This window comes from Aquarana catesbeiana, linkage group LG01 (assembly GCF_042186555.1).
Source record: "Aquarana catesbeiana isolate 2022-GZ linkage group LG01, ASM4218655v1, whole genome shotgun sequence".
NCBI lineage: Eukaryota > Metazoa > Chordata > Amphibia > Anura > Ranidae > Aquarana > Aquarana catesbeiana.
In genome coordinates this window covers 982,618,418-982,638,660 of record NC_133324.1, presented here as the reverse complement: position 1 = coordinate 982,638,660, position 20,243 = coordinate 982,618,418, and the positions used below count along the sequence as shown (strand labels likewise).

At 45.3% G+C, this 20,243-nt stretch overlaps 1 protein-coding gene across 1 annotated transcript in view; it reads right to left on the bottom strand.

The window, feature by feature from the left end:
* The window catches only part of LOC141129119 (uncharacterized), a 32,260-nt gene extending 15,587 nt beyond the window's left edge, over positions 1 to 16,673 (bottom strand). Inside the window, exons 1-3 of the mRNA XM_073616929.1 lie at positions 15,036 to 16,673; positions 13,674 to 13,751; positions 10,004 to 10,144 (exon numbers count right to left, since the gene is read on the bottom strand). Of these exons, the coding sequence (XP_073473030.1) occupies positions 10,004 to 10,144; positions 13,674 to 13,751; positions 15,036 to 16,673 (1,857 nt within the window). The remainder of the gene's footprint in view (positions 1 to 10,003; positions 10,145 to 13,673; positions 13,752 to 15,035) is intronic.
* Between the last annotated feature and the right edge of the window lie 3,570 nt (positions 16,674 to 20,243).

Genomic DNA, 20,243 nt, shown 5'->3' with positions numbered 1-20,243 from the left:
CCATTTTGTAGTTGCCAACAGAAGCCTCACTGTCTGCAGAATAATAAAATACTCCTGAAAAGTAGCAAACAAATAAAATCATATGAGTGTGATGCTGTATTCCATTACAATGTATAAAGAGTTTGTACAATGTTGTTATCACAGAGAAATGTCACATGATGATATTTCCATTGTATTTAGAATGTGAGATATAAAAAAAGGTATTTGTGTATTCACAGTAATGTCTTAGTGGATCCCCCGCAGAAGGTTTTTTTGTGTAAAATTTCTGGTTCAAATTTTCATCTTGACTTTTATCCCTCAAATATTTCTATGTAGTTGCCGGGAAACTCCAAAAGTCTCTCATATGTGAAATACATATGAAGAGAACTGAGCATGCTTGCAGCCAATGCCTTTGGTACCGGGGGGGGGGGGGGGGGGGGTGGAGCCCGATTGGGACCTTCAGCTTCATTTTTGCTTTTGATTGGCCAGACACAGAAAAAAAAGGATCCATATCTAATATTCAGCCCAATGTCGGCTTTCAAACGTGTCCTCTGCAGACCTGATGGGAAATTAGTCTCCGTTCTCCATCACACTCCGCCCATTTAATGACAAACCATTCCCATATATGGACATTGTCCTGTGTTTGGACTATGGCATCACTATTATCCCATTTACATTTATCTTTCAGACAAGAAATCTCCCAGCCGACATGTAAGTGGGGGCAGGGATACAGCACTATATTGTGTACATACAGCCAGCTTCCCAACAAAGGCACTGCCCGCTCTGAAAGTGATGAAATCACCTGTGCAAAACAATGGAAAGTCTGAAAACATGACCTGTTGGGGAGCTTTGAGGAATGGAGATGAAAACACTGGCTTAGTGAGTGTCAGGAACATCTAGCGCTCCTACTCTTTATTCCGGCATCCTGGTTTTGGCTATGGCATTCTCCTTGTTTGTCTGTCCACCTGCAAGGTGGTTAATGTGGCCAGTCTCTGGGTGGAAACCAAGCCTGTTAAAAGCCAGAAAAATCGTCAGTTGCATGCTTGTGATATAGTGTGTTTAATTCCTGATCAAGCTTCCTGTCTGTTAGTTTTGATTTTCCTGTGTATGACCTCGGACCAGATATCGGACTATTATCAGAGCTCTGCCTGCCTTTTACCCGGACTGTCATAGAACCACTCTACCTGTCTGCCAACTGCAAGTACCTGTTTGCTTTGCTCAGTTTGCACTTGCCCTGGCATGATGGTCAGGCACTATAGCATTGTGTATAAGACCTGGGGGTAACAGAGTACCGGTAGGCCTGCTTGTCTTATGGGAAAAGGGGGCTGCTATAGGTGAAGAACACAGTAGTGATCTATAGTGTCTGACCACCTCTGTTTGGGGTAAGTGTGACAGCGAGGTTTTACTCAACTCTGTCCTAGAGATTTTAATCACAGGGATAAGAAATGAGAAATGGTAATGTATGCAAACGATGGAGCAGTAAGGAATGTTTAACTGGACAGACTGAGGAGACACGGCCCAAGAGAATGATAAACACACAGGTTCCAACTCTTTGGCCAACACTTTATACAATTTTAGCTTGTATATAAAAACAGTTACAATGGGTTTACTCCACCATTCATTTAAGGACATTGTTCTTCTATAAACTTACAAGGGATATTCTGCCTAGTGGCTCTACTGTGGTCCTCCCAGGTCCCAGGGTCAGCCGGGAGAAAGATCAGAATTGCTCTGAATTATTATTTGTTGAGAGGCTCACTAGAGAACCTCCTGTCCTGATAGTTCTATGTAGGGCACTTGCTTCAGATCTACTAGAAGCCTCGCGTTATTTTGATATGCATTTTCCACCAACTCACTTCAGGAAAACATTCTGGATTTTTAGATGGCCTTTCCTTTAAGTCATTACAGCGAGTAGATTGGTGTTCAGTTTCAATTCTATACAGAAGTCCTAGACCTAAACATGTACTTCTCTGAATATTGCTGCAAGCCTAACCTGTACGGGACATGGCAATTTACAACTATCTACAAAGTGGTAACTGCCTAAGGCCTCAGCAAGTTCCTATGGAGGGAACATGTTGGCTGGGTGGTTTATAGAGAATATGATTAAAAAAAGGTGAATATATAATATATTAGAGTCAGCCTGGGTTAGGGTCAATAGTAGACGGCAAGTACTTCCCTTTCAGGCCTGTTTATGAAGCAGCTGGTCAGTGAAGCTGGTTGGTGGCTGTTTTGCTATCAGTGGTAACATGCCTGGATCCTGGCTGGAAGACTCTTTTTTTCTGACTTGAACCTGTTGGGTGAGCTGGCCTGTAAAATAGACCACCAGGGATGCCCACAACAGATGGATGACCAGGGATGCCACCCTAGACCGCCAGGGATGCCATTAAGTGCCCAAATAATGCCAGTGCCAACACATCTTGCCAGTCAGTGCCTGCCAGATGTCTCCTCATCAGTGATGCCCAGCAGTGCCACCCATCAGTGTCCACCTATCAGTGCCCATCAGTGCCACCTCATCAGTGCCACCTATCAGTGCCCATCAGTGAAGGAGAAAACTTATTTTATTTACACAATTTTATAACAGAAACAAAGAAAAATGATTTTTTTTCAAAATGTTCGGTCTTTTATTATTAGTTGCGCAAAAAATAAAGATGCCAGCAGTGATCAAATACCACCAAAAGAAATCTCTATTTGTGGGAACAAAATGATAAAAAACAATGTTTGTGTACAGTGTTGTATGACCGCGTAATTGTCATTCAAAGTGTGACAGCGCTGAAAGCTAAAAATTGGCCTGGGCAGGAAGGGGGGAAGTGCCCCCCGGTATTGAAGGGGTTAAATAGTTTATATATCTGAACCTCAATTAGTACTGTCTGATGTTGGAGGCCATTTATCATCACTTTCTGTACCGGTTGATCAGGACACTGAGGGAGCATTCCCTAAGAAGGACACATCTTAAAGCCGAGATCCACCCAAAAATGGAACTTCCTCTTTAAAGGAGGTGACCCCTTGACATGTCACATTTGGCATGTCATTTTTTATTTGGGGGGGATACCCTCATTTTTAGATCCCCTTTTTAGAGGGTCCCAGCTCCCACTTCCTCCCGGCGCACTGGAAGGGAGATCACCCCTCCCCCTCTCAGCAATCATCTGGGACACGTCACAGGTCCCAGATGATTGCCCGGCCAGTTGCGGCGTGGCTCGTGCATGCGCAGTGAAGCCACAGCCCGGTGCCCACAGTTATAGAGGAGGGGTGAGAGGAGCAGGGCTTCATTCCCCCACATCGCTGGACCCCCGGGACAGGTAAGTGTCCAATTATTAAAAGTCAGCAGCTCCAGTATTTGTATCTCCTGACTTGTAATTATTTTTTTACCAGAACTCGGCTTTAAGTCGATATTTTCACTCAGTTTCTGGAATGTCTTCATTGCAGGAAAAGAATGGGGAACCCCCCGAACCCCAATGGGGCCTTAGACAAGTCTAAAAATGCCAAAAGCACAAATCCTTCTCTTTTCTAACCAGAACAATGAAAGTGATTTTCTCTCTTGCAGTACATAGGGGGGGCATCCAAAAATATTTGATGTGTTTGTAAAGTCCAACAATGGCGTCTGTATGTACATAGACCACCTATTACTGCTAGAAATCTTGTCATCTGATAATAATCAGACAGAACTTCATCCACAGCTCTTTGAACAAACACCTCCGCCTCTATGAAGGAGATCTAGAGGTCATCTAAAGTGGGGGGTCACCAACCTGTAGATCACAAGACAGGTTACTAGTAGATCATGGTCTGGGCTTTCTGGACCTCCCCCCATCCCAGACCATCAAACCCAGTGCAATGCAGAGGGACTACTTGTAAAGTTGGAGCAAGAGCCGCATAAGCTGCTCCTTCCTCTGTAGTGCCGGATCCTGTCCCATGTGGAGTGACAACAACTGGACTCCACCTCTTATCCCCCCCACTAGTGACCTCCAGAGTGGTGCCAACAGCAGGAAAGAAGAGATCTCCATGTCAGTGTGAAGGAATACAGCGAGTATAATAGTAGAAGACGCCTTTCACACTCATGTGCTGTGCTTTACCCCACACCGCCGCTCCAGTACAGGGGACCTGCACCTTTCCTGCCCTTACCCATACACTTCTATTATGTGGATTAGGAGCACTTTCTGAAAGAACATTTCATCTACTGAATGCCGGAGATTTGATGAGCTTTCAAAAAGTGCAACTCACCCGCAGGATATAATAGTAGTCTATGGCAAAGTGCAGATCACCAAGGAAAGTTGTAGATACACCTGGGGTTCAGGTAATCTGCAGCACATCAGTGTGAAAGCAGCCTTATAGGGTTCTCAGAACAATAAGGGGTCATTTACATTTGTAGTTTGGGGGGGTGGTAAAACCTTAAGCTGTGTTTTTATCACCCCTGCCCTAACCACACTCCTTTAGTTGCGGTGTCCAGGGGTGTACACATGTTGTAGTCACAGCAGGACTTGTATGTCCCGTCATGGTTGGTGGGTGTAGCACCTACCAAACATGACCCATTCAAGTGAATGTGACCGCTCTGCAAGTGTCCTGCAACTCTGTGCAGTACAGCAAACCAGGGGTTAAGGCTGGCAGCATTGTTTTGTGTTCTCAACACCTGATTTAACCCCTTGCACCCTGCAGGTGTGGCACCCCTTGTAGTGGCCCATTTACTTGAATGGGTAGCAATTGTCAGGCGGAAGCCCCCACCAAAACCAACAGGGGGTGTAATTCCTGCTGCGGCATGTCTACACCTTTATGGCTGCTGCCTCAGCAGATAAAGAGAGTCGGGATTGGGGGGCAGTAAAATCATGTCACAACCGCATGGGTTCCCCCCAACTTTATATGTGAACAAGCTCTAAGGGTGCAACTAAGAGCTCAATAACAAGTGCAGCAGGCATTGCTGCTCCTCTGAAAAGCGATCCCAGTGTGTGTGACAGGTGGTGAGGAGGTCACCCCCTCCCCCTCTGATATAAACCCATGATAGCCGTGTAATGCCCGTGATGGGCACACAGTAGTGCGGCAATGAGAGGTGTGAATTGGGTGTGAGGAGGTGACGCTGTGCCCGGTGATCTTCTGACTCCTCCCATGTTCTTCAGGTAGATCACCACCTCTATAGGGTTCCCTTCCCCCGCTCTAAAGTCATAAAACATTTCCTGTGCTAGGATGGCATTGCTGCCTAATCCAGTAAGGTGAGTGTTCCCAACCTCGGGTAGATGTGATCTCCAGGGGGCATCGCTGGCTGAAAACAACATGAAGAAAAAGATGGCAGCCGCCACATGTGAAAAGTGGTGATGACAATATATACACCATATGATTGGAGATTATATCCCCTTTATCCCGGGTCACACGGCTGCAGGATGGAAATGGTACCAGTTCAGCCAAAACTCACACAATTTCATATCCGCATGTCAGTCCGACTTCGGGGTCATTTCACACATATGTGCATGTCATTTGTCACATGACATCAATGTGAACCTGGGCTTAGCAGATTTATGGCTCATTACCTTGAAGTGTTTCCTTGTCTGCTGGTTGTCCTCCTCACACCTTCTTCTATAACCAGTACAGATGTATGACAGGTCCACTTATTGTCTTCTCTCATCCATCTGCACCTCACATTTCTGTGTCACACACATTTCACAAACATCAAAACCATCAATGTTGGAATATTCTTGTATTGTCCGTGTCTCACATATTCTACGGATTGTGTGGCTCCTTATATTTGGTAGCTGAAACCTAAAGTGAAGAATGAATTGGGGGAGGGGGAGCTGTATGTCAGACCATTTATTTTGCTTTGGATAGAGTGGGAAGAATTTCATCCCCAGTCAGATCTTTAGTGATACAATATCTATGGAATGTAAATGTAATACTAAAAACCTCTAAACCATATAGTCCTTTAAAATATTACAGCAGCGCTCTTGTCAAATCCAATTAGATGATAAGCTTTCATATATAGTTCATATACGAGTCAATGGAAAGAAAGGAGATCTATTATAGCTGTGATCTGTAGAGAACAACTTCCACCATACACTTCACCACGTGAGGGAATTCTCCCCTTTGATGCACTCACCAAAAATACAGCAATAATGCGCCTTTAATTGTAAAAGTGTAGCCCCCTCTACTTACAGGTAGGTGCTAGATTAGTATTTCTCTAGTTGCAGGTAAATTTAGCCAGGCCTGTGTTTCTATTCTAGGCCTTGTTGTTTTGATCTGGGGAATGGGAGTGTCAGTATAGTGGGGGGTGTGGCCACCTGTACTTTGGCTCAGAGATCCTCTTCTGCTTTCAGAGGAATTGTTCTGGAAGGGGGGTTGGACTTGAGACCTGATTGGCAGGCAGCTCATGTGAGGAGCTCTGACCAATCATTACCTTGCATTGGCAGGGGGCAGGCCTCCCATATAAGCTGGGGTCACATGCTTCCAGGGAGGAGTTGTGGAGCACAGGAAAGACAGCATAGAGTGCTGAGGTGCTGTACCGGGTGTCCCCATGCGGTGATGCGCCGTGTGCAGAGGAGGAATGGAGGAGCTGCTAGGAAGGAGTCCCAGGGAAAGGTCTTCATCTCTATGAGAAAGTATCAAGTTCCTGTGACTGGGGAACACAAGACTTGCATGCTGGAGAAGATCAAGTAGGAGAAGGAGCAGTGAAGGGGCAGAAGTAGATTGGCGTTCTGTGACCGGGGAACACAGGACTCTGATACAAAGTAGAAGGTCAGTGTAATGTAAAGAAGTTGAAGCAGGAGCGAGTAGTGTAGCATGTTGTGTGGCCGGGGAGCACATCATGAACAGAAGTGGACAGGAACTTCCAGAGACTGTGGGGCTATTTAATCTTTTGAGCCATGCAAGATAGGCGGTATAGGCCTTTGGCTCTCTGATATGTAACAGGAAAACCTCATCAGTCTAGAGGGGAATTATTCAGAGTGATTCTTCTTGTTCTAACTGGAAGCAGCGAGTAGTAAATCTTCAGTCAGATATGCCAAGTAACAGAAGAAGCAATAGTCTGCAGTGAGGATTCTACAGGGAAACATCCATTTACTAGGCCAAGGCCATGGATGATATCATACAAAGTGAAATCTTTATGGGCATCTCATAGCTCCTTTGTTTCTTCCAAGTTATATCCCGACAATAAAAGAGAAAGAAAACTAAATAATTGATTGTTTAATGTCTTTAACATGGTGAATGGGAGGTCGGCAGCAGGGTGATTGGCGGATTGCGATAACCAACTCAGCAGCCCTTACGAGGATACCGCTACAAAAGCTTCTCCACCAATCCAACCAAAAACTTCCACCAGATGTCCATCACGCTGTATAGGGCTCCAGTAAACCATGTGAAGTAATCACTTGTGTACAGCAGCGATCGCTTTCCTCATCTTTCCGGCGACTGAGGAAATACACCGGCACAGCACACTTTACTTTTGCTTCATTTTGACTTGTATTTGGTACGCAGAATATGTAAGGGGGCTTTTGGATTTTATAAAAGTTTTAAGCAGTATCACACTATGTGGATAATTTATTCCCTTCACATGGTTTACTGGAGCCCTATACAGCGTGACAGATGGTGGAACTACACACAGGTGTCATAGGTATTGTCGCCCAGGACGCAGAGCCATGCTTTTGTAGGTGTGGGTTAGTTATAAGCATCTTTGCAGATACAGTATCTATGGCTTCATTGGAGGACCCTTCTTTCTGTTCCTGCCAACAATGGCTGGATAGGGAGTGAAGAAAACCAACATAACTATAATAACATTCTCACAGACCTAGAAATATAAACTGACAGGGGTTGTAGCCAATCCTACTCCATTAGAAAAATCTGATGATATTTTGTGGATTTTGCTTTTGGAGATTCCCCTTACAGGTCTTATTCAGCAGGGGGAGGGGTAGGCCTGTAAATCAAGAATAATGTACAAGTTAATGTAGGAGATGACATCACTAAGCTAGGGAGGAGGTGGAATCCTTATGGGTAGAGCTCCAAAGGGATGAAACTAAGGGGAAATACTGGGAGCATGCTATAGGCCCCCTACCTTGAGGGAGGAGGGGGAGACAGACCTCCTCCTATCACAATTTGGATTAGCAGCAAGGATGGGAAGTGTCATCATAATAGCCTACCGTGAGCTGGGAGACCCTGGGGGCCGCAACCTGGAGCCAGTTGCAGCGCAGTCCATCCTTACCACTAGAGGCTCTGGTGAACACATGTTGGCTCTTAGACTCCACGCACTGGGGAATCTTATGCTCTAGCTCCCAGTGGGATTCATGTTGGTGCTCTAGTGGACCTGCTTTTCTGAACCATCCAGAGTTCCATCTGCAGCAGTCAGCCATAGGGTCCACTACCATAGCGGTGCACTCCTGACCCCAACGGTGTGCATCTGTCACCTGGCCTCAGGTGACCTCACAGAATTAGAAATTGACTTGGAAAACGTAAAATGAATAAGTAACTGGGACCAGATGGCCTGCACCCGAGGCTCCTTGGGGGGAACTCAGTCAAGTGATTGCCAGACCGTTGTTCCTATTTTTTACTGACAGTCTACTGACTGCAATGGTACCAGGTGATTGGACAAAAGCCAATATAGCACCAATATTTAAAAAAGGGCCCAAAATACATCCCTGGGAATTACAGACCAGTTAGCCTAACATCAGTAGTATGTAAACTCTTGGAGGGGATGATAAGGGACTATATACAAGATTTTAGTAATGAGAACAGTATCATTAGCAGTAATCAGCAATTCATGAAGAATCATTCTTGTTAAACCAGTCTATTAACCTTCTATGAGGAGGTGAGTTGCCACCTAGATAAAGACGTACCCAAAATCCAGATATACCCATAGATGTGGTATATCTGGATTTTGCAAAAGCATTTGACACAGTTCCCCATAAACGTTTACTGTACAAAATAAGGTCTGTTGGCATGGACCATAGGGTGAGTACATGGGTTAAAAACTGGCTACAAGGGCGAGTTCAGAGGATGGTGATAAATGGGGAGTACTCAGAATTGTCAGGGGTGGGTACTGGGCCCCCCCAAGGTTCTGTGCTGGGACCAATCCTATTTAATTTGTTCATAAACGATCTGGAGGATGGGATAAACAGTTCAATCTCTATATTTGCGGACGATACTAAGCTAAGCAGGGCAATAACTTCTCAGCAGGATGTGGAAACCTTGCAAAAAGACCTGAACAATTTTAATGGGGTGGGCAACTAGGAAAATTGAAATGCATTAAAGGGGATGAACTAAAGAGATAAAACGATAATTCTCCCGCTCTACAAGACTCTGGTCCGGCCGCACCTGGAGTATGCTTCCAGTTCTGGGCACCAGTCCTCAGGAAGGATGTACTGGAAATGGAGCGAGTACAAAGAAGGGCAACAAAGCTAATAAAGGGTCTGGAGGATCTTAGTTATGAGGAAAGGTTGTGAGCACTGAACTTATTCTCTCTGGAGAAGAGAAGCTTGAGAGGGGATATGATTTCAATTTACAAATACCGTACTGGTGACCCCACAATAGGGATAAAACTTTTCAGCGGAAGGGAGTTTAAGAAGACTCGTGGCCACAGAAAAGACATTTAACAATAAACTGTCAAGTGGGTTCATTACTGTAAGAATGGCAAGGATGTGGCAACATATGGCGATCTACAATGTAATACTGACATATAATTACACACACACACATATAGGTTGGATTTGTGTCTTATTCAACCTCACCTATTAATATACATATATAGATTATTCAGATTAATATAGATGGGAAGAGGGAGGGGCAAACACCCTCAAAAGAAGCCCTGAATATCGGGGACTTGCATGTTTTTTTTTTTGCACAGATAATTTCATAGTTTAACCCTTAAATTACCTCTCATGATATCTCTGTAGGTCATTTGACACATTGTAAATACTGTGACAAAAATAATTGCTTCTTCTGAGAGTCTTCTTTCAGCAAGGTTGGCCTTACCTGCTCAAAGTATACTTTGAACCACAAAAAAAAAAAAAAAAATCAGTATTCTACTTTAATTTTCCATCTCTCCAAACCCTGTTCTTTAGCATATCACCATTTCCTCTTGTTCCTCCAAAGCAAATGCTGCTACTTGGTTTGTGGCCGTCTTATGTAGCTGAACCCCAATGATTGGATAAGAGGCCGTGTTTTCGGAAGTGACGTATCTGTGGTGCACTCGCTTCTTCCTCTCGTAAACCTAGGAGTACAAAATAAAGATAAAACACGCAGAGACATCTTCTGCAGTCACAATTTCTTACATTTTGGGATCTAGCGATCGTAGGACGATCTCATTTCATGTAAAACATAGAAAAAGTAGGCCCGAGGGTAGCAGAAGAACACTACATTTCAAACGAGCAATTTTTTCTGAACTGTGGTCTTTACTACATGACATTATTTGGGACCAAATCCTGGGAACATTGAACATGGAAGAAACGTGGGAATGTTTTAGGAGCCTATAAAATGAAAGGTATCACACAGTGCATTCAATATAGAAGAGTGAAGGTTAAACCAGGATGGCTAAACTATAATGTAAAAAGCCTCATTAAAAGAAAAAAAAAAAGTCTTTAAACAATATAAAAGGGATGGGTCATTGTCACCATACAAACACTATAAGGAATGCAATAAGGAGGTGCAAGAACGCAATAAATGTGGCAAAAAAAAAATAAATAAAATGAATGATTACGAGAGACACAAAAAAAATCCAAAAGGAATTTTTTTAGGTAGATTAACAGTAAAAATGCAAAATCAGAGCATATTGCCCACATAAAAGGATGAGGAAGGGAGGATGGTTACGGATGACCCAGAGATTGTACTAAATGTCTTCTCCTCAGTTTTTACACAGCACAAGGAGGGGGTATACCGACTGAGGAAGTAGTGTTGGTGAAACATCACAGGATGTACCCTTGTGGCTAACAGAGGCCAGAGTGAAGGAAAGACTAGATAAACTTAATACAAATAAATCACCAGGACCAGATGGCTTACACCCGAGAGTCCTCAGAGAACGCAGTCGATTCATAGCCAAACCATTGTCCCTAATCTTTGGATAGGATAGGTGTTGATTGGCTTTTCTCCAATGTTCCAATATTCAAAAAAGGACAGAGACAAATCTCTGGGAACTATAGGCCAGTTAGTCTAACATCAATCATTGGTAAATTATTGGAAGGGATGATAAGGGACTATATCCAAAAATTTACTGAGGAAAAAATCTTAAGTAGTCAGCAGCATGGGTTTACTGAAGGTTGTTCTTGCCAGACCAATCTGTGAACATTCTATGACGAAGTGAGCTGCCATCTAGACTGGGGAAGACCTGTGGGTTTGGTGTATCTGGATTTTGCAAAGGCATTCAATACAGTTCCCCATAAGCTCTTAATCTAAAAGCTGAGGTCTGAAGGCGTGGACTATGTTTGTTCTTAGGTCAAAAACTGGTTACAGTGGCGTGTCCAAAGGGTGGTGATAAATAACGTGTATTCAGACTGGTCTGGAGTGGTAAGTGAGGTGCCCCAAGGTTCTGTCTTTTGACCAATTCTATTCTATTTATTCGTAAATGATATAGAGAATGGGATAAATAGCTCAATCTCAGTTTGAGGACACAAAAATAAGCAGGACAATAACATAAGAATACCGTATATACTCAAGTATAAGTCGTTCCGAGTATAAGTCGAGGCCCTAATTTACCACAAAAAAAAAAAAAAAAAATGGGAAAAACTTATTGACCCGAGTATAAGACGAGGGTGAGAAATGTGCAGCTACTGTAAGTGGAAAAGAGGGTCAACAATGCCCATTTGCAGCCTCACTGTGCCCATTTGCAGCCTCACTGTGCCCATTTGCAGCCATAGGTCCCCCGAAATTCAAACTCGGTAGTTAAGGGTTCCTAGATGCCCCCTAGCTGCAGCCAAAATTTGGGGTCTCTGAACCCAAAGGGTCCCAAAATGACATTGCTGCAGATGGACACAGTTGACCGAATCTGGGGCTCCGTATCTTGGGGCCACTTAGTGCTAAGAACCCCAAATTTGGTGTGCAAACCCAGTGGAACTAGCACCATAAAATTTCCAAAGCTAGGGTTTCTAGCACCAAGTGGCCCCGAGATACGTGGCCCCAAAATCAGTTCAGAAAATGTCAAGCACTTTTCTGCAGTAGAGAATGACATTTTCCGAACCGATTTTGGGGCCCCGTATCTCGGGGCTACTTAGTGCTAGGAACTCCATCTTTGGATATGTTGTGGTACCAGTTCCACTTGCACACCAAATTTGGGTTTCCTAGCACCAAGTGGCCCTGAGATACGGGGCCCCAAAGTCGGTTTGGAAAATGAAATTTTTTGCTGCAGAAAAGTGCTTGACTCGAGTATAAGTCGAGGGGGGCACTTTCAGCACAAAAAAATGTGCTGAAAAACTCGACTTATACGGTATAGAAATTTTACAGAAAGACCTGAACAAAATAACAGAGTGGGCAAATACATAGCAAATGAGGTTTAATGTGGAAAAATGTAAAGTAATGCACTTGGGGGGGCAAAAAACAAATGCAAACTACTGCCTAGGGGGAATGAAGGATGGAGAAAGATCTGGTGGTCCCAGTAGAAGACAGATTGAGCAATAGCATGCAATGCCAAGCTGCAGCTACCAAAGCTGACAGAATATTAGCATGCATAAAATTATATATATATATATTCCAGGGATAAAACTACAATCCCGCCACTTAATAAAACTCTGGTTAGGCCACATGTGGAGTATTCTGTCCAGTTCTGGTCACCAGTCCTCAGGAAGGATGTGCTGGAACTGGAGAGAGTCCAAAGAAGGGCAACAAAGCTAATAAGGGGACTGGAGGACCTCGATTACGAGGAACAACCGCAAACCCCAAATCTTTTCTCGCTGGAGAAACAACGCTTGAGAAGAGATATGATAGCGATTTACAAAGACCTCAATGGTGATCCCAGCATATAGAAAAACAATTCAGTCTCAGGAAGTGTAAGAGGACACACAATGAGATTGGAGGAGAAGCGGTTTAACCTTAAACTGTGCAGGTTTTTTTCACTGTCAGGGCAGTGAGGATGTGGATCTCTTCCACAATTAGTGGTGGCTGCGGGGGGTATGGATATTTTTATGAGACTCTTTGATTTGCATCTTAAAGAACACAACATACAGGGATATGGGAAATATAGACACTGACACATGTGCAGGTTAACCTGGATGGCCTTTTGTCTTTATTCAGTCTTACCTACTATGTAACTTTTTTTACTTACTGTCATGTTCTTTACCTCCCCTGGTCTCTGAAGATGCTTAAGCACCAAAACTGCTTCCAGGTAATATATAATATCACACTTGGTGCTCACTTCCAAATTCTATTTATTTTGGGCTTTCCCGATTAGCTTCCAGAAAGGTCTCCTTTGCTACCTCCAGCGGCATTCGGTTGGAGTTTTGGAGGCAGTCATCAAGGTTTCAAACCTGTAATTGATGTGAAGGGTACAGCATTGCAGGAAGTTCTAAGAAATGACAAAGTCAGAATAATCGGCACAACCAAAGATTAGATTACCTTTTACCGACATTCTCACGAGATATGAGCTTCATTATCCTATTTTGTATATTGTCGGTGATGTTCATAAAAAAAATGTACAATGTTGAAAAAGTTCAGGATCTTTCACAGAGAGATTAGTTCCCTTTAACTGATTGCAAAGCGTCTCACGTGCTTCAATAGCCACTTATGGTCCGGTTCTTAAGGGGACGTTTATTTACTTTTCCTATGTCCTTCACAAAATGTAGGTTTACACGTTTTGGATTCATAAAATATAATAATCTGGCCACATCCTCAACCTAGGAGAAAACAAAACATAATTGATTATAAATTGGATGAAGGGTGTACTGCAGTGTTGGCACAGAGAAGCAGATTGATAAGTTTAGAGGAAAATCTGGCTGGCATATTAAAAGTAGAAGTACAGCCAAAGCTCATTTGGCTGTACTTCTACTGTGGATCACAGTTCATTCTGCACTCTGTGAACCATTTTCAGTAGGCTGAAGCCCGCTGTCGGCTGATGTCACAGAGCCAGTCCATGCTCGGGAAGGGTCATGACCATATGGTCGGGATCGGCCCACATGCCTGGACCAGCACCCGGCTCAGGCTCCCAGTGAGCCACCGAAAACCTGAGCTGGCTGCTCTGCCCCCTCCACAGCCCAGCACTAAAGTGAGCGAGGAGGGGGCAGAGCAGAGAACAGCGACTGACAGTCACCAGATCTCTGCTCAGGGAGCTCTGAGAACCAAGCGATTGGCAGGGTTTGCTCGATTCTCAGTGTTAGAGCCAGTGTTCCATCAGAATCAGCAACCCATCAGATTAGGTAATGGGAGTGACGTTCCGTCAGCTGAATACTTACTGTGCATGAGCAGGTTTGCTAATCTGAAAGAACACCTGCAGTCATAAAGAAACAGTGGACATGTTGCTACACCCAGCTACGTCTTGAATTTCATAGTCCTTTAACAAATAAAGTGAGCATATATGACTCAATATAGTATATGGAGATCTGCCATGCTGTTTAATGTTAAATTTTCAGTGTAAAGGTTTAGTGCTGACCAGTGCGGGGTGTACCATCATGGCCTCTGCCAGCTTCCTACTGCTGGCATCCAGCTATTTTCAAAACGGCATCACAGATTTTAACATACTACATTTATATCCACTCAGTTTATTGCTAAAATGACTGAAATTCAAGACTTAGCTGGGTGTAGTAAAATGTCCGCTGCCACCTTGTGACTGCAGGTGTTCTGTCACATTATCAAACCTGCTACAAATGTGTAGTAAGTATTCATCTGACGGAACGTTCCCTCCATTACATTATTTGATGGGTCGCCATCTGTGTCACTGACCCAGAACAAGCATGCAGCCAGTGAAGGCTGAACAATCTGACCTCCTGCATGCTTGTTCCTGGTCAGTGACACACTAGGTAGTGAAGTGAGGTTTAGGATGAAGATGACGGCCCCGGAACCTGCAGCTTTATAAATAAATCACTCATGTTTCCTGTCCTCTGCTTCCTCCTATTGGATGAGTATTCCACCAATCACCAATCAGATAATCCACCTTGTGATGTCTCTGGGCAGATCTCTCACTTCTGATTCCCCCCACATATCTTTATACAACCTCCCCATCCCCCCCCTACATATACCCCAGCATGGAGGGGCTCAGTGAAGGTGGTGGTGAAGGTGTGGAGATGTCGGATCGGGTCACACAGATCATAAAAGGAGATCCGCCCGGCCTCATAATCCAGATCTATCCTGACTCTCTCACTGGAGATATCGCCGGATAATGGGGTCTTATTACTGTCATGTATCACTGAGAGCTGATTACCCAACAACCCCCTCTCCAAACTCCAGGACTTCTTATTATATCCAATATATGACTGACCTCCTCTCCTGTCTATACTGGGGTAACACATCCCGACTCTCCAGAACCATGACCCCCCGACATCCACTTCCCAGTAATGTCTCCCTGAGGAGAACCTCTGACTGCTCATCACCTGATTATAATCCTGAAACCTCTCTGGTGTTTCTGGGCGATTCTGATCTGATGATGAGAAGGATACAGTTTTCCTGTCATCTGATATATGTAGCTTATTAGCAGCTGTCCTCACATCCAGTAATATGTCTGTAACCCCCCTCTCTACATTTACCCCAGACATGATATCAGATAAACCTGTGTGTAATGTGTGTGAGATCCCCCCCACATCCAGATCCCCTCCATCATGGAGGAGTTTATCATGTCTCTCTCTGTCCTCATCATCTCCATCCTCAGTATCACACAAGTCACCTGTGTCTGATTCCTGTAGGACAGTCAGTGGATCCGTCATGTTACACAGCTCCTCAATGTCCCCCATCTTCCTGGACAGCTCCTCCTTCTTTATTTCCAGATCCTGGACCAGATCATTGATTATCCCGGAGATCCGCTCTGCCTGCCCGGAGATTTCCCTCAGGACTCTCTTCTCCAGATCTTCCAGACGTCTCCTGAGGTCTCTGAACAAGACAGTGACTCTCTCTGTTTCATCATCTGCTTCTCCTTGTACTTTCCTCCTGTGTTCCTGCAGACTCTGGACTCTTTTCTCCATCTCCTCTCTCTCTGTCATCAGTTTCTGCAGAACATTCCTCAGTTTCTTCTTCTTCATCTCAGAGGCCTCATCCAGAGATTCCTTCTTATGGCCGATGTGATCTCCAATCAGACAACAAGACACACAGATACAGGTGGAGTCCTCAGTGCAGTAATACTCCAGGATCTTCTTATGGACGGAGCATTTCCTGTTCTCCAGGGAAGTGGTGAGGTCACATAAGACGTGTTCTGGTGACTTGCTGTGGATTGTCAGGTGATTGTCACACAGAGAAGCTTCACAATGCAGACAGGATATCACAGCAGGTACAGGAGGGTGAATACAGTAAGTACAGAAGACCCCGGACTCCTCCCGATCTGGATGGGTGGACAGGAAATTCTCCACTATGTTCCGTAGTGTTGTGTTCCTGTGCAGTGCAGGCCGATCCTGGAACTCTTCTCTACATTCAGGACAGGAATAACCTCCAGACCTCTCCTGTGTATCCCACACACGACCAATACAGTCCCGGCAGAAGTTATGTCCACATTTCAGGGTTACAGGATCTGTATAAATGTTCAGACAGACGGAACATTCCAGCTCCTTCCTCAGATCAGCAGACGCCATTGCTGAGAGCAGAAGAGAGAAATGACACTGAACGTATCTGACACTCATTAACCAGTTCTGTACATTCCTACACAGGGAGGGGCTGAGACTGAGACACGTAGTCATAGGAACTTTTATACAGAGGAACACAGATAATACAGTATATCACAAAAGTAAGTACACCCCTCACATTTATGTAAATCTTTTCTTCTATCTTTTCATGTGACAACACTGAAGAAATGACACTTGTCTACAATGTAAAGTAGTGAGTGTACAGCTTGTATAACAGTGTAAATTTGCCGTCCCCTCAAAGTAACTCAACACACAGCCATTAATGTCTAAACTGCGGACAACAAAAGTGAGTACACCCCTAAGTGAAAATCTCCAAATTGGGCCCAATTAGCCATTTTCCCTCCCTGGTGTCATGTGACTCCTTAGTGTTACAAGGTCTCAGGTTTGAATGGGGAGCAGGTGTGTTAAATTTGGTGTTATCGCTCTCACTCTCTCATACTGATCACTGGAAGTTCAACATGGCACCTCATGGAAAGAACTATCTGAGGATCTGAAAAAAAGAATTGTTGCTCTACATAAAGATGGTCTAGGCTATAAGAAGATTGCCAAGACCCTGAAACTGAGCTGCAGCACGGTGGCCAAGACCATACAGCGGTTTACCAGAACAGGTTCCTCTCAGAACAGGCCTCACCATGGTCGACCAAAGAGGTTGTGTGGACGTGCTCAGCGTCATATCCAGAGGTTGTCTTTGGGAAATAGACGTATGAGTGCTGCCAGCATTGCTGCAGAGGTTGTAGGGGTGGGGGGTCAGCCTGTCAGTGATCAGACCATACACTGCACACTGCATCAAATTGGTCTGCATGGCTGTTGTCCTAGAAGGAAGCCTCTTCTAAAGATGATGCACAAGAAACCCGCAAACAGTTTGCTGAAGACAAGCAAACTAAGGACACGGATTACTGGAACCATGTCCTGTGGTCTGATGAGACCAAGATAAACTTATTTGGTTTAGATGGTGTCAAGCGTGTGTGGCGGCAACCAGGGGAGGAGGACAAAGACAAGTGTGTCTTGTCTACAGTCAAGCATGGTGGTGGGAATGGTGGTGGGAGTGTCAAGGTCTTGGGCTGCATAAGTGCTGCCGGAACTGGGGAGCTACAGTTCATTGAGGGAACCATGAATGCCAACATGTACTGTGACCTACTGTAGCAGAGCATGATTCCCTCCCTTCAGAGACTGGGCCACAGGGCAGTATTCCAACATAACGACCGCAAACACACCTCCAAGATGACCACTGTCTTGCTAAAGAAGCTGAGGGGTGAGGAGCATGGCCTGGACATGGCAAGGTGAGGACGCTGTGCTTCTGAGCTCCCGGCTTCATCCAGGCTGGCCGAGCCTACTATGCTTTAAAACCCACCCGGAGTGCGAGGCATGTACTCGAGGAGAAGGAGGACAAAGGGGAGAGTTAAACCTGCCAAGTCGAGAGACTCTGGGGGAACTATAGAACACTACCTCACTCAACCCCGGACTCCCACCCCGGACCCCAATATGGCGGAACCACGTGGAGAGACGAGCGGTATGCAAGTGAATCGATCGGCGTCCCCGGCTGCCTCAATGGACTCGAACTCTTACTCGGACGTTCCGGTGGCCCTGCAATCCGGATCGGGGACCCCCCTATTACATTCTAGAGGCATTGGAGGAGAAGCGGAGCTATGGGCACTGCTTAAAGCCCTCCCCACTAAGATGGATATAGAATCCCTCATCGAACGCCTGGAAACACAACACCGCAAAGATATGCAGGAAGTGAGAGGAGAGCTGAACACACTATCCACTAGAGTGACGGCGGGGGAGACCTCAGTGACATCCCTGGAAAAACGGGTCTCAGAATTATAACATCTCCAAGAGGCTCATGTGGACGCTGCTACAATGCTCCAACTACATCAAGAAGAAATGGAGGACCGCAGCAGACGCAACAATCTTTGTCTGCGCGGACTCCCAGAGGCGACGGGGCCTGAAGATTTGGCCGCCACTGCGATTGCTATATTCCGCAGGCTTCCAGGTGACTCGCTCCCACAGAATATGGAGTTCGACCGTATCCATCGAGCGCTGGGTCCAAAATCGCAAGACCCTAATCGACCGAGGCATGTTATATGCCAACTCCATCATTATTCCCACAAGGAAATAATCATCCGCAGAGCATGGGAGGCGGGAGATTTAGACTTTGATGGAACGGTGGTTAAAATTCTACCCGACGTCTCCCGAGCCACCCTACAGAGGAAAGCTATGTTGCGCCCAGTGCTAGAGACAGCCCGCAGACAAGGTGCCACCTATCGCTGGGGATACCCACTTTCAGTGCTTTTCAAGAGAGGACAAAGATCATTCCAGCTACGCTCCCAGAGGGACCTACCGGCCATTTCTACATTTCTGGAGACAACCCCCATCCGGATACCGAATTGGCTGATGTTCCTTCCCCAAACGGGGGGACGACTAGGCCCACAACCGTCGCAGACAAACCTTCACCCGAGGCCGCAGAGGCAACGCCGTAGATCTCGTCCACCGACACCAGATGGGACACGTGAGTCATGAGGGGTTGCTGTTCTCCCCTGAGGCAGGACGTTCACTTTTAGTTTTTTTCTCCCCTGTCTGCTGAGATACCCTCTGACCGAGCCCAATGTATGCACCACGGTTGATCTGAAAGACTGCCTGTTCCCTACCAGGAACACCCCCCTTTTTTTTTTTTTTTTTTTAAAAAGCAGAAAGGATGATTTCACCCCCTACCCCTGAATGAGGAGGGTCTGAGATGTATAGGGACTGGCTCAGCCACCTATGTAACTGTGACTGCCACCGAGCCCTCACCCTCCCCCTGTGCAAGGGGCAGGTAAGCCTGGAGGCTTTGGGGGATTTACCCCCGGGGAGGTCTGGGGGACGGGGGGCTGTGCGGGGGGCGGGGCTGTAGTGATGAACCCAATGTTTACATATGCTGAAGTTAGGGGGATAGTTTTTTACCACCTGGGTTGACGCGGGAGATGAGGAAGCCCGCCCCTCCCCCCCCCCGGTCTCTTAATCCCCGGAGATATCCGGAGTACAGTTTAATGTTTTTTCTGTTACAGGGGTTTTGTTTTTGATTTCTGTTTTTTCTTTGTTCTTGTTTTGTTTTATTACAGCTAAAGGCACAGATAAGGGATGCAATGCCTTAGATATTAATATACAACAGGCTGCATAGATGTATAAGACAATGAGAATACATGCTATTTTTCTAAATGCTAGAGCCAATGCTTTGTTATACCAGGCCAGATGGCCAGTTTAGATAACTTAATTAGATTTCCTGACAACTAGTGAAAGATGCAGAGCTGGAATTCAGTCAGAAAGATACTTAAATTTGATGCATAGAGGTGCTAGGTCGGTTCCTGATAACTACACTGCTCAGCACTCTTGACTGGGCCTGTCTGAACCCTCTGGGGTTCCTCTGTGTGGATGCATGCCCACGAAATGCATACGTAACCCGAGATCTTCTTCCAGTTGTCCCTAGCTGGTTTAGACCTACCATAGAATGCTCCAACATGCTAATTTAACCCATATAAAATCCTAGGGGACCACTTATGTATCTCCAAAGGCCCGGGCTGGTCTGGATGG